We start from the raw sequence: 26,970 nt of genomic DNA, 5'->3' as shown, positions 1-26,970 counted from the left end.
TATTGGATCTAAAGAAACATTTGAGGGCAGACTATCTGGCATATTTTTAAAAAACTAAGGAAAATATGCACACCATTCTCATTGTTTAATATGGTTTTAAGTCTCATGAGAAATTATGTATAAGGAGTGCTATTTGCCTGAATTTTGGTCCATTTCAGTTTATCACCTCAGGATGAGAAATGCTGCAAGAAAACTCAAAGGCAGAGTTTTAAAAAAAAAAGGCCTTTAATGAAAAATATAAAAATAAATCTTAAGAGCTTCCTTATGTAAAATAATCCTGTGTTTAATATGTGTATTTTTATTTACAAAGACAATGAGACAAATCTTATTTTACTTGACAGTAATATTTATGATGCTGACATCCTCATAGGGCTTATCTGTTTTGGGATTGACTTTGACGTTGGAGATCCTCTGTACAACTTCCATTCCTTTAGTCACTCGTCCAAACACTGTGTGCTTATTATCAAGCCAAGGCTATGTTGGAGGACAAATAGAAAATCTTGGTGAACTCCAAATTCTTAAATCACACCCTCTGGGTGAGCAAATTAAAGAGAATTTAAACTTCAGCTTCATTTAAAAATATAATTTAAAAATACTTTCACTTAGCAGCTTTTAAGAGTAATTTCCATATTATATTAAAAATATAAAAGCATAATCTAATGTTTAATTAAATATCTGCATCTTTCAGACCAAACAGCACTTGAAGATGTCTGCTGAAGCTAAGTTCTTTGCATGGCTTAAAGAATTATGGCTAAGGCTTTAAAAGTTTTCTGCACGAATCTTACCCTGCACAAGAGGCAGTTTGGAATAGTTTAGGCAGCATGTGCTTTGGCATCAGAGAGATAGGAGCTCAAACTCTGGCTCTGCTACTTACTTGACGTTTGTCAAGTTAATCAGGTCTCACTGTTTCCTCATCCGTTTTTTAAAACTGGGTATAGTGATAGTAGAAGTATTGTGAATATTACATGAGATCATGTGCCTGGCAGACAATAGTTATAAGTATTTTTCCTTTACTGCTCAGTGCCTACTTCTAAAAAATAAAATGTGTAATTTTTATAATTTTGTGGAACTGCATAGCAATAGAGCTAGATATTCTTACACTGTATTTCATTAAATCTACAATGTCATTGATTAAGGGCTGCATTCTGATTTCAGAGACATAAAAATGTGGAAAAAATATCTTAAAATTGGGAATTCTTACACTCTAATCCTCTCATTCTAAAGATGAGGAAACAAGTCCAGAGGTAAAATAATTTGTTTTGGATTGTCCAATTAATAGTGGCAGAGTTGACTTAAACTGCAGTGTCCTGAATTACAAAAGTACTGTTTTACAAAGTAAAATCTGATTTGTTAGGTAGTTTTACATTTTCTTCTCTAAATTGTTTTCATTTTTATATCCTGGCATATATAAATAATGTAGAGAATAATAAAGCTCTCTTTTCTACTAAATTCACTCTCTTAGATCAAAACCTATGAATCTTTGGCTTATAGACAATGCTGTTCTACTTACCGTTGGTACTACTGTTATGAAAAACTGGGATCCATTAGTATTCGAGCCAGCGTTGGCCATGCTGAGTGTATATGGTCTGTCATGTCGTAATGTTGAATGAAATTCATCTTCAAATTCTCCTCCCCATATGCTTTCTCCTCCCATACCAGTACCTGTTGGATCTCCTGTCTGAATCATGAAGCCCTTAACAGAAAGTAGATAAAATCACATTACACATGTTACATATATGTATGCTTTGGAGTCTTATGTTTGTCAAGAGTGCTTTGTAGTCAATAAAATCTTAACTTTATTACAGTCATTCTATAAAGTGATTTTATTAAACTCTTAGTTATACTTTAATTTGGATGATATATTTCCATTGCTTAACTGCTACCTTATTTCAATGATGGAAACAAAAATATAAAGGTCTTTCCATTTATAGATAGGTGCTATCTTGCTCAGTAATCTAAAGCCAATTAATAATTTAGATAAGTTTTAGGATCTTACATAATGTGTTAGGTCTTAACATAATTGCCCCGTTCTTCTCTCTTCCCTTTCCCTAAACACTGGATTTTCTGGTGAGTCACTTCACTAATTCCTTCAGAACCCTGAAATCTGATTTTTCCTTCTGGCGTTTCTCCTGCCATTTCTTTCTTTTTAAATTTTTTCTTTAAATTTATTTATTTATTTTTATTTTTGGCTGCCTTGGGTCTTTGTTGCTGCACCTGGGCTTTTTCTCTAGTTGCAGCGAGCGGGGGCTACTCTTCGTTGCGGTTTGCGGGCTTCTCACTGGGTGGCTTCTCTTGTTGTGGAGCACAGGCTCTAGGCACGCGGGCTTCAGTAGTTGTGGCACTTGGGCTCAGTAACTGTGGCTCGTGGGCTCTAGAGTGCAGGCTCAGTAGTTGTGGTGCACAGGCTTAGTTGCTCCGTGGCATGTGAGATCTTCCCAGAGCAGGGCTTGAACCCGTGTCCCCTGCATTGGCAGGCAGATTCTTAACCACTGCACCACCAGGGAAGACCTCTCCTGACATTTCTGACCTGCCAGCAATCAAGAACTACATCACTGCTCCATCCATTTTATGGAATGCTGCTCAACAAAATCCTGGGCTGAGTTCATTCTGCTTGTCAGGTATTAATGGTAGTTTTCACAGATAAAGTGGCAACATGGCTCTTCTATTATTTAATCTTATCTTCTAGATCCAGACCGTATCTAGCTACTAGGAACTGGTTACCTTGGCTGTTGGTCTTATCTCAGCAACATCCTTTATTCATTATCTGACCCTTTGCTTTAACTGCTTTAATTGCTGCAGTGTTTCTAAAACGGTAACCATGCAATATTATTCTTATCCTTGATTCTAGATCTGATTCATGACCATCCATTCTTCTTTTGACTTCCATAGTCCATTTTTCCTATTCCTAATAAACTGCTAAGTGTGAGAGAACAAGATTCCTTAGGTTTTAAACCTCTTGTTATGCAATAACATACTATTCCTTAAATCACATAAAATTTGCATAACTGACCTTAATTATGCGATGAAATGTATGTCCATTATAATAACCATTTCTGCTGTGAACACAGAAGTTTTCCACTGTCTTAGGGCACCTAGTAAGACATATATTAAAAACATGAAAATTACTTGGAGCACCTTATGACAGTTGTCTTTGTAGTTCAGCTTCCTAATGGTGTTTTCAGAATCTTCTGACTGTTTCAGAAGAGCAGTCTTTTTTTCATAATTTCTTCAGATCTCAGGACAAGCAAGAGTTGACAGGGCATATAAGCAGTAGCCTATTCTTACAGTTTAATATACGATCTTTAGATCATGACTGCTTATTATATTTGAGTTTGACAGTATTTAGATTCCAAAGTCATTGAGGAGTTTTAAAAAAAACAACCGTAACACCTTAACCCACTGCACATAGTGGGTTAAGTTCCTGGAAAAGGTAATTTTCTTATTAAAAGAATGATATAGTATGGTGATATTTCCTGACCAATGACTAATTCACTGATATGACAGCTACTAAATTTAATAAACTTTAAATGACAATCACACATTCAGATACACTTTCTAAATAATATTCACTAATCTCATGAGATGATTTAATACAGTACTTTATCATGTAATAGCTCCTAAAGCTGGGAATGGCAGAGGGAATCAGGAGAATCTGTACCAAGCACATCAGGGAATAGGCTTAATGGATGCACGGGTTCTGAATGCTTAAAATGAGATGGTCCAGGAGTCTAGAACTGCCTAGTTTTTTGTTCAATGCCATGATATGGTAAAACACTGGACATAAAACATTCATATCCAAAATAACTAAGTACTTTTAAGTCAAGGCATTGTAAAAGATGTCATCTTTTGGATCAAGAATAGCCAGCCATACTGTATCGTATTTAGTATTGTATGTTCATTCTGCAAACTTTTCAAACATCAGGAAGGAAAAATAATTATCCTCCCCTTAAAGATGTGCTTTGAGAGGAAAGCCAGTTATAACAAGTGACCCACAAAACCTATAGTTGGAATGTGTAGTTGATGGTGGTAATATATATTTATCACTTTACAGTTACATTCAGCACTGTCATAGCTACGATATTCTGTCCTTATAATAATAAACCCGTGAAGTATGTATATTGAAGTATGTGTATATATTTATAAAATTTTCCCATTTCCTAGCTTAACAGTTATCAGAAAGCTCAGGAAAGATGCTCTAACATTTCAATTCTTCTAAATTCCTTAAGTCAAAATAGCAAGAATTTTAAGTTGCGTAGTTTCTTCAAATATACACATTTACACTGGTGTTTATTTACAACAACAAAAACAGTACATACTCAACAGGAAAAAGTTTGATGTGAATGTCTCCCATGCTCGTGTGGATAATGGCACTATCTGACACTCGTTTAGGTCCCTCAGCTTGAGTAGCTGCCATGACTTCTTCTTTAGAAGGTTTCTCATTAAAAACATCTCGGTCAGAATCTGCACTTTTTGTATCTTCTGGTTCTCGTTTAGTAAACTCAAGGAGGAAAATAAAAAGTGAGTAAATGAATAAATTTTTCATCTGGTTAAAATTTACGAACAAGAAAATTTCATTTCTAATGAAGTATTTGAGGAAACTAAGAATTCACATCAGAATAAATGCTTATTTCAGGAATCACTTCCTATCATAGGAAGTGTAAGGCAGCTAAATTATTTCTACACTTGTCTAATATGAAAATTAATATGACAAAGATGTATGATTTCAAATGGAATTTAATTTTTTTGGTGGAAATTTTTATGGGTACCCATTTAACAAGATGCAGTTTTATTTGAGGTAGCTCTCTGCTTCTGCCTTCTAGTATGTCCTACCTAACCTGCAACTTATTGCTTACCTTTCTCTATTTAGATTGCCTGAGTTTGAATTCCAGCTCTGCCACTTAACTAGTTATGTGACTTTGGGGAAGTAAATTGATTACTTTCATTTCCTCATTCATAAATGGGGATAACAATAAAAACTATCTCAAAATGGCACCTGATATGAAGATTAAATGAAGGGATGTAAGGTGCTTAGAAAACAGTGCCTAACATATAGAAGGCACTATATACATATTACTAATTGTTATTTCTGTGAGTAGGACCTTGTGCTGGTAGGATGAGGATTCAAAGATGAATCAGTAATGGATTGTGATCTTTTTTTTTTTTTTTTTTTGGTCAGAGCCTATCTGATCTATCTAAACTCTGAAGCTTGGAAGAAAGGATTACATTTTGAGTGAAGTTGTAGAAATCTCAGGATCCTCGGGGTCTACGGAGAATTGAGAAAAATCTTTCAGTTGTTGAAATTCTGGACTTCTCAAGGCCTGTTTCTTTTATTTGACTCTCAATAAGCAGAAATTTTTTCCCCAAGAAAGTTCTATTGGATGTCAACTAAGTTCCAGGAAGGTAAAGCTAGTGCCCAGGCCCTGTCTTGCCTAATGTCATTCCTTGATCTACTTGGATCAATTCCAAATAAAGGAACAACTAAGCTAGGATGTTACTGCCTTAACATATTATTCTCCAGTTATCAAAGGAATGGCATGTCTGTTGTACTATTTAATTATGTGAATTTAAAAAGTTATCTTGATTTAGTTCACATGTGGAACTATTAAAGTTCAAATTCTGTAAAATTTTACTTTTATTTCATGATAGTGGATTTGAAAAAAGGGATACGAAATTTGTGTATATGTTTACCATTTTAGGTTTGCTTAAGAATATGTACATCTAATAAAAAAATTCATGAAAATGTTAGCAGTATAAATACACAGTGAGTGACTTAACATTTTGTTTTTCTATTTCTTCAAAGTTTCCAAGGAACATGTATGGTTTAATCAACATAAGCATGAACTCTGAGGAAAGATTAAGAAAGAAAATTTGTTAAAGTTTTTAAATAAAGTGGATGGAAAATTAGTATATGTGTTTTTAGTGTATATCAAGAATTATCTTTTATGATTTATTTTTACCTTCAAAACAGTTAAATTACAGGTAAAAACAAGAAAAATTATTTTCCTTTAACATATATTAAGAAATCTTTAACAATGACTTTCAAAGTTATAAGCAAAATTCTCATCTTAAAAGAATATACCCATTTTAGGCTAAAAGCTTGGTTGGAGGAGATGAACTACTATTCCTACATTTACCAAATGCTGGTAGCCTTCATAGCATCACAGCTGCTTCTAATGTGTCAGATGAACGAATGAGTATACTATAATGGGCCAGATACTTTACCAAACTCTGTGGAGTTTGATATGTGAAGAAAACATAGTGCCCTGTAATTATGGATTTTATATTATCTTGAGGAAGAGAGGATACTGTCAGAGACACCCCCACCACCACCAAAAATCAGCAAATTATTCCAAAAAGTGTGACACATTACACAAGCAGGCACACCTAATCCAGACTTAATGTCAAGAGAAGGCTTCCAAGCTGAGACCTGAAGTATGAGTAGGAACTGGGGAGAGGTGTGTGGCTGGTAGAAGGAATAACCTGTGCAAACACCTACCAGTAAAAAGAACACTCAAATCTTGTAAATGGGATCAAGTTCAGTATGGTCAGTATAGCAAATGAACTAAAAATGAAGAAAGAGAAACTAGGAGGGCAGCTGATATAGATAGCTGGGGAGTTATTAAAGGATTTTAGGCAGAGAAATAATCACATTTGGGTCTTAGAAAGTCTCTGACTGATTGTGAAGGATAGAATGCAAGCACAGAAGTGTCTACACTTCAGATTTTTCTGTTTGAACAATCAGAACGGTGCTACTCCTAGATAGCTTAGTAGTTTGATTTTGAGCCCAATCTTAGTTAACACTGCAAAGTACTTTCAGTTCTCCAGAAAAAAAAAAATCCCTCAGGAATGTACAATTCCAAGGTAGCATCATTACAATGGAATCAAAAGGTAAAAATATGTATGTAGAGAAGGAGGTGTGCAAGTTATGTTCAAGAATAAAAGGTGAAAAATACTAAAGAATTTTAAAAACTCCACAGCAAAAACTATCATAGCCACTTACTATCATCTTAGCACAAATCATTGTAGAAGCCAGGTTGAAAAATGTTCAAAACAGGATGTAAAACAGTACAGAAATACTTAAAATCAAACCCTAGTTAAAAATTCTAAAATATTAATGTTATAAGATGGTATTCTGGTTGTTTAGAAAGTCTGCTATTATTGCCAACATTTTCTTCAGTTGAAAGCACAAGCTAAAAAAATAAAACTCCAACTAAACTGGAAGAAACATTAAAGTCTATCTCCTAGTACTTCCACATACCATATAAAATCTATTCTTTTTGAAAGATGTACAGACTATTGTTGGGTCAGCTTGAATATTCTGAAGAACAGGGTTTTCAGAAGCTTTCATTTCTATAGTAGTTGCAGCACGATGTTTTTTGGCTATTCCCTGGAACAACGCCAATTGCATCACTCTAATATTTTCTTGCTTGCCTAAGATCCGCACACACCTGGAAAATACAACAATATTTTATTCAACAAAATTATCAGGATTAACTCCAGTTATAACAACTTTACAGATAAAAGCTAGGAATCAACTATATCCTTTATCTTTGTACAAAATAACTAGTGAAAGGTTTTTAAAGTGTTTTTCTACCTCTCCTTCTCCCCCAAAAAAGTTATTTTAAATTGGTAGCTATCTATAATTTTCAGATTAAAACAATAACAATCATTCAGTCATACAGTTTTAACCTATCCCTATCATTTTAATCTTTCTGCAAGTCTTCAAAGATTTTGTATTGCCAAGAACTACAATATAAATTTGTTTATATGTGAGAATGTATAGCACAAGATTTTTTTCCTTTAAATATACTTTAAGTTCTTTTCATTTACATTCTGTGATAGTATCTGATTATAGCAATTTTGTTCTAAGACCAAATGGGCTGTTTGCACAAAAGGCTTTTTGTGGTTTCATACATTTTAACTTCTGATTTTATGTCTAGCAGGATGTAATGCTGAATTCTGTGGTTAAAATATTTGGCAACATTTAACATGAACCAGGCTAATTTAAATCAATAAGCAAAAGACAGACTGAAACTTGTTAAAAAAAAAAAAATTGAAACTATGCATATCTTCCTTCCATTTCTTTTACAAACATGAGTGGAAACTTTTTACATAAGATTATAAACAACCAAAAGACCACAGAAAAATCCAGTCAAAACATTTGGTTAAGCTTAGACATTTGGGACCATTCCACTTGTCTTAGAACAAACAAAACTCCCATTGTTTCCCAAAAGGAGGAAATGGTCCCTTAAAAGTACATATTTAAAAAGCATAAATTATATTAAAGCTTACCGGTTTGTTTCTACATTTATAACTTTAATGCCCAGCATTGTTCCATAGAGTACAAAGTGTCCAGTTTCATCAAAAACTATATTAATTAATCTTACTGCATCCACCTTCTCCAATTCACGTTCCACAGCCATGCGTCGGCCAAATTCCATGTCTGGTAGCTGTTGCCTCATCTGCTGCAGTTCAGTAAACATCTAGGAAACAAACCATTTATTAACAAAAATTGTTACATGATAAAGGGAAAGAGAATTTAAATAAAAGCAGAGTATACGTTAAGAGCCACTAACAGTTTATGTACTTACATATCTTCTTAAGGAGTATTCTAAACACTTGAAGCAGGAAATCAAAAGATGTTAGTAAGTTCAATCATAAAAAATAGTATTTATACTAACTGGTTCTTCTAATGAAAAAAATAAAAGAGTAAACATAACTACTGCTTTCTCTGCAGAAAAAATATATCTGCTGCATTTTATAAGCCACAGACTAACACTTTCCAATAGAAATATAATGCAAACCACATATATAATTTAAAATTTTTTAGTAGCTACATTAAACAAAGTAAAAATAAACAGATAAAATTAATCTTAATGTTTTATTCAACCCAATATATCTAAAATATTATCAGACGATTTAAATTTAAGTAACAAAAAAAAAAAAAGCAAAATAAAGATATTAAAACATTAAGCAGTATTCAAAAATTGAGATATATTCTTTTTTTCTTATATTGTCTTTGAAGTCCAGTGTGTATCTTATACTCAGTCCAGCTCAATTTGGACCAGTCACATACCAAGTGTTCAACAGCCATATGTGGTTAGTGGCTATTAAACTGGACAGTGCAGCTATGGACTGTGAGGTCCTTGTACAAGAATCATGGGCCTGCCATATAACAAGCACTCCATTTTTGTTGAATGAATGAACTCTTTTATTATTTCACTAATTTATAACAATTTCATAGTTCAGAAAATGTTTCAAGTTATTTTGGAGCACCATTACAGTTAATTATCATTAGGAATATGTGGTTTAGGATAGACGAATATTTTTATGAGTGCCCTTTATTTTGGACATTTGGTTTACTTTTCCTTAGATATTTAATACACAGCTTTCAAGATGGAGGTCACATCTCAATTACTATGTACTATCACACTACCAGCCTCCCCAAAGATGTGATCTTTACAGTTTTCTAGATATTTAGGGCATCAAACTGCAGAAATCAAAAGTAGCTCTCTATTGCAGATGAAAAGAAGTCAGGCTTATGTCCCATCTACTTCTTTTTTTCATGCTTGCATTAATGAAATATCCAGTTTTTCTAGATATGGAAAGAACAACATACATAACTCCAAAAACGTAAAGGAGGTATGTGTTAGGGAACAAGATGAGGCCAAGTTCTTAAAGAATAGCTAAAAAGCTTGGTCATTAGGGTTTCTTGTCTCCAGTCTCTGAGACTGATATATTGCTTTACTCATTTGCCAGAAATAGCCTAGATGCCAGACTACATTTTTGTAGTGTGGGACCCTTGATTATTTTTGCTAGAGAGAAGATTCATTTTCAAGACTTAAAGTCTGTACATGGCCATCTGCCCATATATATGTATTTAATAAATTTAATCCAACCTTTTAAGCACATCAGTATCTTTTTTTTTATAGTATTCTAGCTTTAATAATTGGACCTCTGTAATACACAACTGCATGGCCATATGCAGTGCTCCTGATTAATAAAATACCAGAAGATACAACTTCATACCATCTAATTAAATTTGTCTATTAAACCAGGGCTCTAACTAGTTAGAAGCTCCCTCCCTTAACATGGGACTATGAGATGCTAGTCATTATCCAGTCATTAGCATTGTACATAATTTAATTGGCATTTGCCTTTTTTTTTTCCCAAACTCTCTCATTCTGAATTTCAACTTCTATCATACACTTTGCTACTGACCTTCTCGTATTACCTCAGTCCTATAATTTCAACAAATGTTAAAGACAACAGTGAAGAAATAGTGGATTGAACATCTCAGAGTATATGTGTTAAGAGATTTATATCCAGAGAATAGATTTTAAGTATTTATTTTCTTAAGGAATCTGGGAAGAGCCGTAAGTTGTAAAGAGTTTTAAAATTATATTTAAGTTGAAACCAATATGTAGTCACCAGCCACCATCAAAGAAGAAAATATCACAAGGAAAGGTTTCTCCTTCTCCTAAAAGCATAATGGCAAGCTATATTCTTCCAATAAGAAAATGAGTTATGAGGATGATTTGATTAGCAAACAAATCTTCCCTTTTGTCTGGATTCATGTTCCTTCAGGCAGATGATCAACCCAACTTATTACTACTTGCCACCAAACAAGAGTATCACTAATAAGGGTCATAACATTTTTGAAGCACTTAATTCAGGGAATCTAATGTAAACTGGTGACTACCAAGATTGTAGAATTGACACTGTCATACAGTAAACATTATCACTACAAAGGTTCAACCCACAGCCTTTCAAGAGGATTCAACATACCATTAGCAGTTAGAGAACCACACGATGGAAACACATGATGAGACTCAAATATCCACAAAAAGCAATTACCTTAGCATGGATAAAAACTCTTATTCTACAACTACATGCTCTAATAAATTCTTTTTTTTTTTTTTCTGTTTTATTGGCCACACTGCGCAGCATGCAGGATCTTAGTTCCCCAGGGGAACCAGGGATCGAACCCACGCCGCCTGCAGTGGAAGTGCGGTGTCTTAACCACTGGACTGCCAGGGAAGTCCCAATAAATTCTTGTTAGCAGTAATTATGTGTCAAGTATTGTTCTTAATGCTGGAAATACAATCATAAGCAAAACAGATACAGGACCATAAATCACACACAGTTTAGTTTACTGGGGGCTGATACAAATTAATCATATAATAAGACCAAATATTCTAAAAGAAAATAAACAGTGATACAAGAACCACATAAAAAAAAAAAAAGTTGTCTGAGACTCTAAGCACAGTGGAAGATTACCAGGAAAAATGACTCTTCAAGATTTGAAGGATGAGTTCAATAGGTAATAGGTGGAATGGGGAGAGGGGTCACTCCATACATGAGGGACAGCATATGCAAAGGCCCTGTGGTGGAAGACATAGTCAAGAACTGAAAGAAGGCCTGACTGGCTAGAGTAAGAGGTAGTAGAGGTAGGTTGAAGGCACAATATGGCAGGCCACGATTTGGTCTTGATCCTAAGAACAACAGGTAGTCACTAAGAGATTCAAAGTATGACAAGATCAGATATGTGCTTTGAAAACATTCCTTTGGGTGTAGCATGGATAACAGATTAGAAGGAAGCCAGAATAGATGCAGGGAGTAGTCCAGGAAATAGGCCAGGCAAAAGATCATGAGCTAGGGTAGTGACAGCTGTGCTAAAAGAAGTGTATGTAAAGTATATGCAGAAAGTAAAATTAACAGGACTCATGATGAATTAAATAGAGCACTAAGGAAAAACAGGTAAAGATGACTCAGATTCTGGCTTGTGCAAGCAGATGGATATTTGTGCCATTCATGAAGACAGCAAAAATAAATAAATGAAATAAAAGGATAGGACCAGGTCTGTTTATAATAGAAAGCTGGGAAAATAAATTTGGAAGTAGTCATACAGACAGACAGGAGTGTAGAGTGAGAAGAGAAGGGGGCCTAGCATGGGTTTTGAGGATCTCAAAAGAAGGAACTTGCAAACAAAACAAAACTGAAAAAAAAGACACATAAGTATAAGAAAAACTGGCTCAGAATTTATCATATCATAAACCTAGGGAAGGGAGTTTTGAAGAGCAACAATGCAAGACAGCAGACAGTTGAATATATCTTTAATGTGCTAAGAGAAAATGATCATCAATCTAAATGTCCATATCCAGAAAAAAAATATCTTTTAAGAAATAGCACAAAATAAAGACATTTTCACAAAAGTAAAATCTGATTAAATTTATATGGCACTTACACTTAGTGATTCATCGAAGACTCTCATGAGTTTTCCAGTTAAAAATCTGAAAATTCTAACCTTTCTATCAGAACCAATAGTAGCTATTTTCTTCCCATCAGGTGAAAAACATATGCTGGTTGGATAAGCCTTGCACTTGGCAAATTCATATAAATCTGTGTCAGTTTTATATTCCCAGTTCACATTTTTGGGGAATTTATATTCATGAAGAGGACCGGTCCAGTATTCAATCATTCCAGATTTGTCAGAAGACACTATTGCTTTGTAAACTGGGTTTAGCCGTATCTGAGTAAGAGGTGATGTATGGAGTTTGTCAAAAATATGTAGCGGCTGGTTATCTCCTCGACCGTCATAAATGAAAATTTTTCCTGTACTCTTCTCAGAAGCAGCAACTGAAGATATGGCATCCCCTGGGCAATAGATCCACTCACACTGTCCAGGAAAATAGCTAAAATAGTAAAGAATTGAGGGGGAAGAAAAGAGGTCAATACAAGAAGTAAGCATCCTTCCTCATTCTCATCACCAAAAAATGTCCTGGCCAGTGATTTACTTGTTTTGGATTCTTTGCTCAGAAGTAGCAGACAGAGACACAGAATGGGGAAGAATAAGAATAGCTACTGATTTTTCTCTTTCTGACTTCATCAATGCAATGATAATAACTTCTGAGGATTTATCAAACCACAAGAAGAGAACTGCATACAGCAGATTATTTACAAGGAAACCTGAACAGACGTGGGCCTTAAAATACTCCAGGGCATTGTTTTTTGGATCTTTGTCTATGTCTCCTCTCCATCTATGTATAACTTACTTTTAAAGGTTAGCATGTAACAGTATACCTTCAAATATATCTTCAAAAACAGTATATCTTTTATCTTCAAAAAACAGTATACCTTCAAAATATATCTTCAAATATTTAAGATAAAAAAATTTTAGTTATGACTATGCTCAACAGAAAAACATTCTGATATCACACTCTCGTGATCAGTAGCTTGATCTTACAACTATGAGCTTTGAACATGCTACCTGATAAAGTGTAAAACAACTGGACATATTTCATCAACATACAAAACTTATATATTCAATTGTGTGTTGTCTCCTTCAAAATAGTCAGTCTGAGAAGTTACACAGTTATTCCAATGATTGAGATAGTGCTCAAAACCTTTTAAGGACTCTTAGAATTTCTATCAAAGCTTAAAAAATATAGGCATACCTCGGAGATATTGCAGGTTTGGTTCCAGACCACTGCAATAAAGTGAAAACTGCAATAAAGCAAGTCACATGGATATTTTGGTTTCCCAGGGCATATAAAAGTTTATGTTTACACTACCTGTAGTCTATTAAGTGTGCAATCGCACTAGGTCTAAAAATATAAATATATATATATATATATGGATATACGTACCTTAATTAAAAAATATTTTATTGACTCCCTCTTGCGAGAGCACCAGAATCACAACTACCTGCTGAGAAATCAACGACAGGAAGACACTGGAACTCACCAAAAAAGATACCCCACATCCAAAGACAAAGGAGAAGCCACAATGAGATGGTAAGAGGGGGCTCAATCACAATAAAATCAAATCCCATAACTGCTGGATGGGTGACTCACAAACTGAAGTACACTTATACCACAGAAGTCCACCCAATGGAGTGAAGGTTCTGAGCCCCATGTCAGGCTTCGCAACCTGGGGATCTGGCAACAGGAGGAGGAATTCCTGGAGAATCACACTTTGAAGGCTAGTGGGATTTAATTGCAGGACTTTGACAGGACTGGGGTAAACAGGCTGCACTCTTGGAGGGCACACACAAAGTAGTGTGTGCATGGGGACCCAGGGGAAGGAGCAGTGACCCCATAGGAGACTGAACCAGACCTACCTCCTAGTGTTGGAGGGTGTCCTGCAGAGGCGGGAGATGGCTGTGTTTCACCGTGAGGACAAGGACACAGGCTGCAGAAGTTCTGGGAAGTACTCATTGGCACAAGCCCTCCCAGAGTCTGCCATTAGCCTCACCAAAGAGCCCCGGTAGGCTCCAGTGTTGGGTCTCCTCAGGCCAAACAACCAACAGGGAGGGAACCCAGCCCCACCCAGCAGCAGAAAAAACAGATTAAAGTTTTGCTGAGCTCTGCCCACCACAGCAACAGCCAGCTCTACCCACCACCACAGTCCCTCCCATCAGGAAACTTGTACAAGCCTCTTAGATAGCCTCAACCACCAGAGGGCAGACAGCAGAAGCAAGAAGAACTACAATCCTGCAGCCTGTGAAACAAACACCACATTCACAGAAAGATAGACAAGATGAAAAGGCAGAGGGCTATGTACCAGATGAAGGAACAAGATAAAATCGCAGAAAAACAACTAAAGGAAGTGGAGATAGGCAACCTTCCAGAAGAAGAATTCAGAATAATGATAGTGAAGATGATCCAGGACCTTGGAAAAAGAATGGAAGCAAAGATCAAGAAGGTGCAAGAAATGTTTAACAAAGACCTAGAAGAATTAAAGAACAAACACCTAGAAGAATTAAAGAACAAACAAACAGAGATGAACAATACAATAACTGAAATGAAAAATACACTAGAAGGAATCAATAGCAGAATAACTGAGGCAGAAGAACGGATAAGTGACCTGGAACAGAGTGGTGGAATTCACTGCTGCAACAGAATAAAGAAAAAAGAATGAAAAGAAATGAAGACAGCCTGAGAAACCTCTGGGACAACATTAAACGTAACATTTATATTATAGGGGTCCCAGAAGGAGAAGTGAGAGAGAAAGGACCTGAGAAAATATTTGAAGAGATTATAGTTGAAAACTTCCCTAACATGGGAAATGAAATAGCCACCTAAGTCCAGGAAGCGCAGAGAGTGCCAGGCAGGATAAACCCAAGGAGAAACATGCCGAGACATATAGTAATCAAATTGGCAAAAATTAAAAACAAAGAAAAATTATTGAATGCAACAAGGGAAAAATGACAAATAACATACAAGTGAGTTCCCATAACGTTAACAGCTGATTTCCCAGCAGAAACGCTACAAGCCAGAAGGGAGTGGCATGACATTTTAAAGTGATGAAAGGGAAGAACCTACAACCAAGATTACTCTACCCCACAAGGATCTTATTCAGATTCGATGGAGAAATCAAAAGCTAAGAGAATTCAGCACCACCAAACCAGCTCTACAACAAATGCTCAAGGAACTTCTCTAAGTGGGAAACACAAGAGAAGAAAAGGACCTACAAAAACAAACCCATAACAATTAAGAAAACGGGAATAGGAACATACATATTGATAATTACCTTAAACATGAATGGATTAAATGCTCCAACCAAAAGACACAGACTCCCTGAATGGATACAAAAACAAGACCCATATATATGCTGTCTACAAGAGACCCACTTCAGACCTAGGGACACATACAGACTGAAAGTGAGGAGATGGAAAAAGATATTCCATGCAAATGTAAATCAAAAGAAAGCTGGAGTAGCAATACTCGTATCAGATAAAATAGAGTTTAAAAGTAATGAATGTTACAAGAGACAATGAAGGACACTACATAATGATCAAGGGATCAATCCAAGAAGAAGATATCACAATTATAAATATATATGCACCCAACATAGGAGCACCTTAATACACAAGGCAAAACTGCTAACAGCTATAAAAGAGGAAACTGACAGTAACACAATAATAGTGGGGGACTTTAACACCTCACTTACACCAGTGGACAGATCATCCAAACAGAAAATTAATAAGGAGACACAAGCTTTAAATGACACAATAGAGCAGACAGATTTAATTTATAGGACATTCCATCCAAAAACAGCAGATTACACTTTCTTCTCAATTGCGCATGGAACATTCTCCAGGATAGATCACATCTTGGGTCACAAATCAAGCCTCAGTAAATTTAAGAAAACTGAAATCATATCAAGCATCTTTTCTGACCACAACACTATGAGATTAGAAATCAATTACAGGGAAAAAACATAAAAGACACAAACATGTGGAGGGTAAACAATATGCTATGAAACATCCAGGAGATCACTGAAGAAATCAAAGAGGAAATCAAAAAAATACCTAGAGACAAATGACAACAAAAACACGACAATCCAAAACCTATGGGATGCAGCAAAAGCAGTTCTAAGAGGGAAGTTTATAGCAATACAAGCCTACCTCAAGGAACAAGAAAAATCTCAAATAAACAATCTAACCTTTCACCTAAGGGAACTATAGAAAGAAGAACAAACAAAATCCAAAGTTAGTAGAAGATCAGAGCAGAAATAAATGAAATAGAAACAAAACAATAGCAAAGATCAACAAAACTAAAATCTGGTTCTTTGAGAAGATAAACAAAATTGATAAACCATTAGCCAGACTCATCAAGAGGGAGAGGACTCAAATCAATAAAATTAGAAAAGAAAAATGAGAAGTTACAACAGACACTGCAGAAATACAAGGCATCATAAGAGACTACTACAAGCAACTCTATGCCAATAAAATGGACAACCTGGAAGGAATGGACAAATTCTTAGAAAGGTATAACCTTTCAAGACTGAAACAGGAAGAAATAGAAAATATCAACAGACCAATCACAATAATGAAATTGAAACTGTGATTAAAAATCTTCCAGCAAATAAAAGTCCAGGACCAGATGGATTCACAGGTGAATTCTATCAAACATTGAGAGAAGAGCTAACACCCATCCTTCTCAAACTGTTCCAAAAAATTGCTGAGGAAGGAACGCTCCCAAACTCACTCTATGAGGCCATCATCACCCTAATACCAAAACCAGACAAAGATACTACAAAAAAAGAAAATTACAGACCAATATCACTGATGAATACAGATGCAAAAATCCTCAACAAAATACTAGCAAACACAATCCAACAACACATTAAAAGGATGATACACCATGATCAAGTGGGATTTATCCCAGGGATGCAAGGATTCTTTAATATACGCAAATCAATCCATGTGATACACCATATTAACAAACTGAAGAATAAAAACCATATGATCATCTCAATAGATGCAGGAAAAGCTTTGGACAAAATTCAACACCCATTTATGATAAAAACTCTCCAGAAAGTGGGCACAGAGGGAACCTACCTCAGCATAATAAAGCCCATATATGACAAACCTACAGCAAACATCATTGTCAATGGTGAAAAACTGAAAGCATTTCCTCTAAGATCAGGAACAAGACAAGGATGTCCACTCTCACCACTATTATTCAACAGTTTTGGAAGTCCTAGCCATGGCAATCAGAGAAGAAAAAGAAATAAAAGGAATACAAATTGGAAAAAAGAAGTAAAACTGTCACTGTTTGCAGATGACATACTATACATAGAGAATCCTAAAGATGCCACCAGAAAACTACTAGACCTAATCAATGAATTTGGTAAAGTTGCAGGATACAAAATTAATGCACAGAAATCTCTTGCATTCCTATACACCAATGGTGAAAAATCTGAAGGAGAAGTTAAGGAAACACTCCCATTTACCAGTGCAAAAAAAAACAATAAAGGGCTTCCCTGGTGGCGCAGTGGTTGAGAGTCCACCTGCCGATGCAGGGGACGCGGGTTCGTGTCCCGGTCCGGGAAGATCCCACATGCCGCGGAGCGGCTGGGCCTATGAGCCATGGCCGCTGAGCCTGCGTGTCCGGAGCCTGTGCTCCTCAACGGCAGAGGCCACAACAGTGAGAGGCCCGCATACCGCAAAAAAAAAAAAAAAAAAAACAATAAATACCTAGGAATAAACCTAGCTAGGGAGACAAAAGACCTGTATGCAGAAAACTATAAGACACTGATGAAAGAAATTAAAGATGATACAAACAGACGCAGAGATATACCATGTCCTTGGATTGCAAGAATCAATATTGTGAAAATTACTATACTACCCAAAGCAATCTACAGATTCAATGCAATCCCTATCAAATTATCAATGGCATTTTTTACAGAGCTAGAACAAAAAAATCTTAAAATGTGTATGGAGACACAAAAGACCCCAAATAGCCAGAGCAGTCTTGAGGGAACAAAACGGAGCTGGAGGAATCAGACTCCCGGACTTCAGACTATACTACAAAGCTACAGTTATCAAGATAGTATCGTACTGGCACAAAAACAGAAATATAGATCAATGGAACAGGATAGAAAGCCCAGAGATAAACCCACGCACCTATGGTCAGCTAATCTACGACAAAGTAGGCAAGGATATACAATGGAGAAAAGACAGTGTCTTCAATAAGTGGTGCTGGGAAAACTGGACAGCTACATCTAAAGGAATGAAATTAGAACACTCCCTAGCACCATACACAAAAATAAACTCAAAATGGATTAGAGACCTAAATGTAAGACTGGACATTGTAAAACTCTTAGAGGAAAACACAGGAAGAACACTCTTTGACATAAATCACAGCAAGACCTTTTTTGACCCACCTCCTAGAGAAATGGAAATAAAAACAAAAATAAACAAATGGGACCTAATGAAATTTAAAAGCTTTTGCACAGCAAAGGAAACTACAAACAAGACAAAAAGGCAACCCTAAGAATGGGATAAAATATTTGCAAATGAATCAACGGACAAAGGATTAATCCCCCAAATATATAAACAGCTCATGCAGCTCAATATTAAAAAAGCAAACAACCCAATCCAAAAATCCAAAGAAGACATACAGATGGCCAAGAAGCACATGAAAAGCTGCTCAACATCACTAATTATTAGAGAAATGCTAATCAAAACTACAATGAGGTATCACCTCACACCAGTTAGAATGGGCATCATCAGAAAATCTACAAACAACAAATGCTGCAGAGGGTGTGGAGAAAAGGGAACCCTCTTGCACTGTTGGTGGGAATGTAAATTGATACAGCCACTATGGAGAACAGTATGGAGTTTCCTTAAAAAACTAAAAATAGAATTACCATATTACCCAGCAATCCCACTACTGGGCATATGCCCAGAGAAAACCATAATTCAAAAAGACACATGCACCCCAATGTTCACTGCAGTGCTATTTACAATAGCTAGGTCATGGAAGCAACCTAAGTGTCCATCAACAGATGAATGGATAAAGAAGATGTCGTATATATATACAATAGAATATTATTCAGCCATAAAAAGGAACGAAATTGGGTCATTTGCAGAGATGTGGATGGATCTAGAGACTGTCATACAGAGTGAAGTAAGGCAGAAAGAGAAAAACAAATATCGTATATTAACGCATATATGTGGAACCTAGAAAAATGGTACAGATGAACCAGTTTGCAGGGCAGAAATTGAGACACAGATGTAGAGAACAAACGTATAGACACCAAGGGGGGAAAGTGGTGGGGGGGAGGGGAGAGGGTGGTGGTGTGATGAATTGGGAGATTGGGATTGACATATATACACTAATATGTATAAAATGGATAACTAATAAGAACCTGCTGTATAAAAAAATAAAAGTTCAAAAATTCAAAATAAAATATTTTATTGCTAAAAATAATGCTAATTGTCATCTGAGCCTTCAGCAACTCATAATCTTTTTGTAATAGTAACATCAGAGATCACTGACCACCGTAACAAATATAAAAATAATGAAAAAGTTGAAATATTATATGAGAATTTCCAAAATGTGAAATAATGACACAAACTGAGCAAATGCTTTTGGGAAAATGGTGAGTATAGACTTATTCATGCAGGGTTGCCACAAACTTCTATTTGCCCAAAATCTCACAGTATCTGTGAAGCACAATAAAACAAGATATGCCTGGTTCTCTTTCAATATCCTCAAAGGGGGCAAATGTTCAACATTTATGAATAGATTTGATTTTTTTTTTGTTTTTTTTTGCGGTACGCGGGCCTCTCACTGCTGTGGCCTCTCCCATTGCGGAGCACAGGCTCCAGACGCACAGGCCCAGTGGCCATGGCTCACGGGCCCAGCCACTCTGTAGCATGTGGGATCTTCCCGGACCGGGGCACGAACCCGTTTCCCCTGCATTGGCAGGCGGACTCTCCACCACTGCGCCACCAGGGAAGCCCCAGATTTGATTTTTTAAAATAGCTAAAGTCTGAGGGAAACAAAGCTGGGGAATAAGACACATGATCAATAGGTATTTCTATTTGTAGTCAAAAAATAAGTTCTGACCACAAATAATTAGACTGATTTCCTTCAGTGTCTCATAAACTGATTTTGAAGGAAATTCCAAAGAATTCCTGCTACATACTGAATTGTGTAATTCCAATCCCCTACTCCTCCAATTCATATGGTGAAGCCCACATCTCCAAAGTGACTGTATCTGGAGAAAGGGTTTTAAAGAGGTAATTAAGGTTAAATGAGGTCATAAAGGTGGGGCCCTAATCCCACAGGCCTGTGGCCTTCTAAGAAGTGGAAGAGTAAAATATTCCCCACTCTTTCCCCTGTCCCTAATGAGGACAAAGTGTGAAACCCGGAAGAGAGTCCTCATCAAAACCACATCCTGTTGGAACCTTGATTTTGGACTTTCCAGGCTCCGAAACTGTGAGAAAATAAACTTCTGTTGCTTAAGCTACCGAGGGTATGGTCTTTTGTTTAATCTCATTACTGTACAGTCTAAACACATAGTTTGGATGTCAATATACTACAAAGTTAAAATAACCAACAACTCCAAAATTGTGCATAAGCCTTATAGAAACACAATGCCATATTAGTGAAATAAGCATAACAAGGAAGTTAATTCTACATACCAGTAAATTAGACACGATGGATACTCATTAATTTATTAAGTAGTGTCAAATGGATATAATGAATCCTTGTTGTGGCGCTGTTGCGACATTTCTGCTGTAATTAATGACAAATACCACAGCAGGAGCCCCCAAACAGCATCATAACAAGGATTCATAATATTTAATTTTCCCAAGTAAAATCAAAAGTCACATTTTTTAATGGAATGATAATATATTCTGTTTAGAAATACCTATGGAACAGGGAAGTTTAGTTCAAGAATTCTTCCACTAAGTTAAAAAAATATATACTTTAAAACAGACTCACCCAAGCTTCAGCATATTGATCATGTCAAAGTTCACTACATCAAACACCTTCATTGCTTTATCATCACCCACGGAACAGAACAATGCTCCCTCAGAGCTAATTGCAATACTCTCAATAACTCCTATTTAAATAAATCAAATTAAAACATTCTAGTAAACACCAATGAAATGGACATAATTGAAAGAAAAAAATATTTTAAAAGGAACTTTAATCAGTACAGTTTAAAAGAGAGCCAAAAAAAAAAACAAAGTGAAATTCTTACCTAGGTGACTGCGAAAATGTTTAACAAATTCAATCCCCTCTTCTACTTTTTTCCAGAATTTAACATGTCCATCATGACTGGCAGTAATAATAAAGTCTGTCCTGCATATATAAAATTGTAGAAGTTAATTTCTAAAACAGATCTATGAATCACTTAGTACTCCCAAAGCAATCATTCACTGAGAATCTTGGACTCTTAAATAACAGGTTAAAAAAAAAAAACCTTCCTTTATGCAGACCACTATATCACTATACTAGGGTAGACAGAACATTGCAAAATTTGATGCTCTTTTTTGGATATCGTAACAGCTTCTGCTGCACTAATTTTAAATCCAAGAACTAGGATCAGAATTGAGCTAGAACTTGACATTAAAAAAAAAAAAGAAAAAGAAAAAGAAAAATCTCACCAGGAATCACTAGATCTTAGGGTCCTTTAATGCTAAAATTACCCTATAGGCAGTCTTTTCACAGGGAAAATGTACTATCTTTCAGAAGTTGATAAATAATTAAATTCCAACATACTACTTACATATACAGCAAAATTCAATGTAAGTTTGTTTCAGATACTATCCAAGGTATTTTGGTTGTTTAAGTATCAAAATCTTGTACAGTATAGCCTCCTCTGTCAGGTATATAAAAATAGAAACCATTTGTTGAAACCTAGTGTATGTCAAGTACTCTACATACATTATCTTAGTTACAACTACCTTTACAGCAACTCTGTTAGGGTGAATATTTTTTACCACCTTTTTAAAAATTAGGAAATAGTTTTACAATGTTAAATGTATTTGTCACAGGTCCATAGCTGGAGAGCAGCATTCAATATTGGGTCTGCCTAACTTCAAAATCTAGGTTTCTATAAAATCTTCAAAAATCTTTCTATTACACCCTGCTACTTAGGTTAAACAAAGAAACTTGGAGTGATAGAATGCTAGTCCTATATGCAGCTTTATACACTGACAACTTTGGACTAGGAAAAAAGAGTTAATATTTGGTTAAAATTATCCCATAAATGAAATATAAAGATATTTAATTTAAATCTTTAACTGTCTCCAAGAGATCAAGAATAGACTGATCCAAAGAGCAACAACTCATCTTCTTTCCATGCTCACTGCCAATATCATCCCAGCCACCATCATATCTCATCTAGGTTTCTGTATTAGCTTCCTAACTGCTTTCTCTGTATCCATTCTTGCTCTATTTGAATCCATTCATCTTACCACAGCTAGAGTGATCTTTAAAAAAAAATATATATATATATATACACACACATATATATATATGGTGTTACTCTCCCAATCAGGTTCAAATTCCATATAAGAAATAGAAAACCTCTGGGGTTTAGTCCTTGCCTTTTTCCTCCAGCCTCATCTGCCATTTAACCCCTCTAAACCTGCTTCCTTTTCTGTAAAATGTAGATGATACTACCTTATAAGATTGTTAAGATAAATGAAACAATTTATGAAAAAGCCTTGGCACTGTACCTGGACATAATATGCACTCAACAAAGAGAAGAATATTACTATTATTATTATTATCCTTCTACAAATCCCTATTCAGCTATTTTGAAGGTCCTGTGACAGTTCCAGAATGTCTTAGATCTCATCATTTTCCCCATTAGTACTGAAGAGGCCAGCTACCAATTACTCCCATCTTAACTAATAGACTCTTCTTCATGGAAGCTCAGATACTACCTGGATCATCCCCTTTTGGCATTTATCTCCAAAAGACATGTACACAAACTAGGGAATTTTTTCTTACAGAATGCATTCCTTGTATGATATAGGAAAGACCATGTAGGTCTTTATTTAACATAAACTATTACAAAACCTATGGAATGAAATAGAAATCCTTAATATCCTAAAGCTACTTCTACAAATCCATCTCAAAACTGAAGCATTTTAAAAAAGGATAAACTTCTTAGAAAAATATTAAGATGTGATAGACTTACTTGGTGCACACCACATGGGTGATAACATCTCTATGCATGTAACTGCGCTCATACATGGATGCACTGGGGAGATTATCAAGATAGACTCTTTCAAACTCTAGAACTAAGGAAAAAAAAGGAAAGAAAAATATTTTTTAACAACTGGAATGCTATTTTGTATCTTCTTCAAGATTTTAATTTCTCTCAATTCACGTATAATGAAAGAAAAATCCAGTGTCAGTTATGTCAGTTGTAACTTATTTCACAGTACTGAATAGCACCATTATTTAGTCGGTCATAACAGGTTTTCAAGTATATAGACGTTTAACTGTTCCCAGAACTTAAGAATTGAGTGGTTCTGGCTTAATATAAAGGTTCCATTAAAAACCAAAAATCTTAAAGTTTCATGAAAATATCACAACCATATTTCTAACCATGTAGATCCAATTATTAGTGCTCATTTAAATAAGTAATAAGAGGCCAGTGACAATCTAGAATGTCTCAGTTTATCTTGAAGGCAATGATCCTCTTTGAAGTCACTGATACTAGGTTTGAAACAGGTAAACACGATAAATGCTTAGATTTTTGGAGCTGAGAAAATCCTAGAGAATATCCACTTGAGGGCTTCTCAAACCTTTCCCAAGGGCGAAACATTTTTAAGAGTGGTAATCTGAGGAAATATTTCATTATAGGAGCTATGAAAAATTTTACTAGTAAAAAATGCCATTATACTTGTAACCAACAAAACAATCAATGATGGCCAAACATGCCTATAAAAAGTTCCTAAATTAAGCATGACTGTTCCTAAATTAAGCATGGTTTTTCATAACTACTATATAGCAGACTCAAAGTTGTGTCCAACAAATTACTTTTCCCTTCATTTTTAGTAACAGAACCCCTGTTTTTATATGGGAGTATTGACATCCAGCCACAAGATCTTTCTCACCATCTCTGCAATTAGGTGTGACCAAATGCCAATGAGATAAAAGTGAAAGTGTTGTGCAACAGTCAAGAAGTCTCCTTGAAGAGTTGTGCCCTTCTTCCCTTATTCAGTCCTACAGCTGGGAACTGGGAGATAAGCACTGTTAATTCTAACAAACACTAAGGACAAAGATGAGGTCCATACCCTAGTGATGTTTGGGCATGAAGTTGGAAAGAACCTAGGTCCCCTTGGAGCCTCCACACCAATCCTAGATTGTCTACTTTAGGACTTCTATCTTTTTAATGTTACTGTCATATTGAAGTTTTCTGTAATATGCAGCTAAATTTAATCCCATCTGATGCATATTCCTTTTGCTGTTTGTTAGTTCACTTGTTGAACAGATATTTACTGAAAACAAACTAGGTTCCAAGAGACACAGACATAAAGAAGAATTAACACATAGTTCCTGTCCTTGAGAAACGATCAGTTTAATTAAAGGTAATGCCATATCATTTATAGTGTCTTTCTGAAAATGTGTACAAAAGTCCCATGTCCAAAGAACATGTTAAAGGCGATGGTTCCATTTCTAGAAAGTTTTAAACCCCTGTCCTTTCAGATAAAATCTTCAATGATATTTTTCTAACATTTCATACATGTTTTTAAATTTCAACTTTTTCTTCAAACTGAACACACTACTGACTGGCTTAAATAGAATGAACATCTAATTGTCTCAATTGTATCGAGTTTATAAGCTTTTTGTCTCCTAATGCTAATATCAGCACTTTGATATTTTTGGATTTTTCCATTCCCTCCACTCATTTCCACAAAAAAAGGACACGAAATCTAGTGCAAGAAAATAATTACGAGCATAAACATTATAATATTCAATCATTCAATACTTATTGAGTATCTGCTATATGCAAAGCACTGTACCAAGCACTGGAGCAAAACAGGCATGTTCTTTGCTCTTATATGTTTACAGTCTTAACAGTGAAGAGAAACATTAATCAGACAATCACATGAATAAATATACAATTAAAAATGTAGCAAGTGTAATGAGGAAACAATTGCTACGGAAACATTTAACAGAAAAGACTTAGTAGTAAAAAAAAGGTAATGCACTTTAAGGGTGTTAATGTACAATGTTCAAAAAAATAGCTTCTTCAAAATTCGGATACATAAAATTTGAAGGCTACCTATAAATTCAGTGTGATAAACACACCTCAGATTTATGATCAATGTGCTTTAGAAACCTAGCCCAGACTGAAAGAAGTCACAGGTTTCCCAGAGGAGGTGATAGCTGAGCTGAGTGTTAAAGGTTGAACAATAGTAGGTTAAGTGAAATGGGTGAGGGAAATTATTCCAGGTAGAGACACCATGACAGCGACACAGGCATTCACAGGAGAAAAAGGGCATGCCCAATTCTCAAGTGTTTTAGTATGGCTGGATCACAGAGTAAGAAGGAACTACAAGGGTTTGGTAGAGGGAAGTAATGGAAATGCGCTGAGGGAGGTAAGGAGAAATCATATCAGGAAGGACCTTGTATGCTGTTAGGGAGTTTGGACTTTGTTTTGAAAATAATGAGAAATCACTTAAAACTTTTAAGTAGGGAGAGTAATAAAGATTTGAACTTTCAGAAAGATAACATTTTAATGGTCTTATATGTTTAAGGAAAAAATTTCAAAGAACTTGAAAAATAAGTAAATTTAATCTGTCCCTTTCACCACTGCCCCCCCCCCGCCCTTTTCTGGACCACCCTTTTTAGTTGATAAAATTTTGTCACTAATCCACGTTAGTGGAAAAATGCTTCAGGCCATGGTATCTCACGAGTATGGTTTGAAAACCATAGACGTTGGTTTTTAGATGAAAGATTTGTGATCCAGGAAATTTAAGTAACTATATCAGAAAACTCATTAGTGGAAGAGTCAGGATTGAAATTATCTTTACCTATTCTTTACCACTCTAAATAGGCACCGCCTGCCCCGGCGGCCCAACACACTACACCACTCTTGAACTGAAAACCTTAAATAGAACCAGTATTCTTATCCACATCTGCTAAACGGGGTTAAAAATTCCAACCTCATACGGCTGCTGTACGGATTAAATGAGGCGCCAAACACGTAAGTACCGGCATAAATTAGCTTTAGCATCCATTGTAACAAATCAGAGATTAATTGTGTTAGATATTATCAAAAAGACGCTTTACTCAAACCAAATAACTATTTCGGGAGTAAAGAACGGCCAGAAGTGAGAAGACGACCCTCTGTTCCGAGGGCACAAATCCTCCGTTTTGGGGTCTGGCTTGAACTCTCCTACTCGGGGGACACAGCATTCCAACCTGCCCTGTGCCTATCTCTGTAGCTACCTTTCCTCTTCTTGACCAGCGTTGCCTCTACAGGTAAGGGCCCAACCCAGCGCTCTTCATTTTCTTCTTCGTTCTCTTGGGCCACAGCCACTACCAGCTCTCCCTCGCCGAGTTTCCTTTTTTCAGGTTCCTCCGTGTCCCGGCGCCTTCTCCTTCTCAACTGTAACTCGCTACCACCTTCGGCAGCCATGTTGTCCGAATCGTCAGAAAAGGCGCGACACCCACAAGCTCTGCTACCAATCCC

The 26,970-nt window shown here is 35.8% G+C and overlaps 1 protein-coding gene across 1 annotated transcript; it reads right to left on the bottom strand.

Annotated features, from left to right (window-relative positions):
- Positions 1 to 213: 213 nt before the first annotated feature.
- Positions 214 to 26,931, bottom strand: PPWD1 (peptidylprolyl isomerase domain and WD repeat containing 1). Its single transcript, XM_029218552.1, has 11 exons — positions 26,727 to 26,931; positions 23,461 to 23,563; positions 21,511 to 21,611; positions 21,249 to 21,369; positions 12,248 to 12,695; positions 8,293 to 8,483; positions 7,259 to 7,448; positions 4,317 to 4,498; positions 3,011 to 3,092; positions 1,511 to 1,693; positions 214 to 474 (listed from the first exon to the last, which is right to left on the bottom strand). Exons 1-11 carry the CDS (start codon positions 26,914 to 26,916, stop codon positions 331 to 333), a joined length of 1,935 nt encoding a protein of 644 aa, XP_029074385.1. The 5' UTR covers positions 26,917 to 26,931; the 3' UTR covers positions 214 to 330.
- Between the last annotated feature and the right edge of the window lie 39 nt (positions 26,932 to 26,970).

The sequence above is a fragment of the Monodon monoceros genome, unplaced genomic scaffold (genome assembly GCF_005190385.1).
Source record: "Monodon monoceros isolate NGI ecotype Baffin Bay Population unplaced genomic scaffold, NGI_Narwhal_1 Super_Scaffold_12, whole genome shotgun sequence".
Taxonomy (NCBI): domain Eukaryota; kingdom Metazoa; phylum Chordata; class Mammalia; order Artiodactyla; family Monodontidae; genus Monodon; species Monodon monoceros.
This window is presented reverse-complemented; position numbering and strand designations above follow the sequence as displayed.

Excerpts from the sequence above, each read along its gene's own strand:
- PPWD1 (XM_029218552.1), bottom strand. The coding sequence starts at position 26,916 with ATGGCTGCCGAAGGTGGTAGCGAGTTACAGTTGAGAAGGAGAAGGCGC. Across the intron at positions 21,612-23,460 it reads ACCCATGTGGTGTGCACCAA|GACAGACTTTATTATTACTG; the intron begins GTAAGTCTATCA and ends TTATATATGCAG. Across the intron at positions 475-1,510 it reads TCATAACAGTAGTACCAACG|CCTTGGCTTGATAATAAGCA; the intron begins GTAAGTAGAACA and ends CCTCCAACATAG.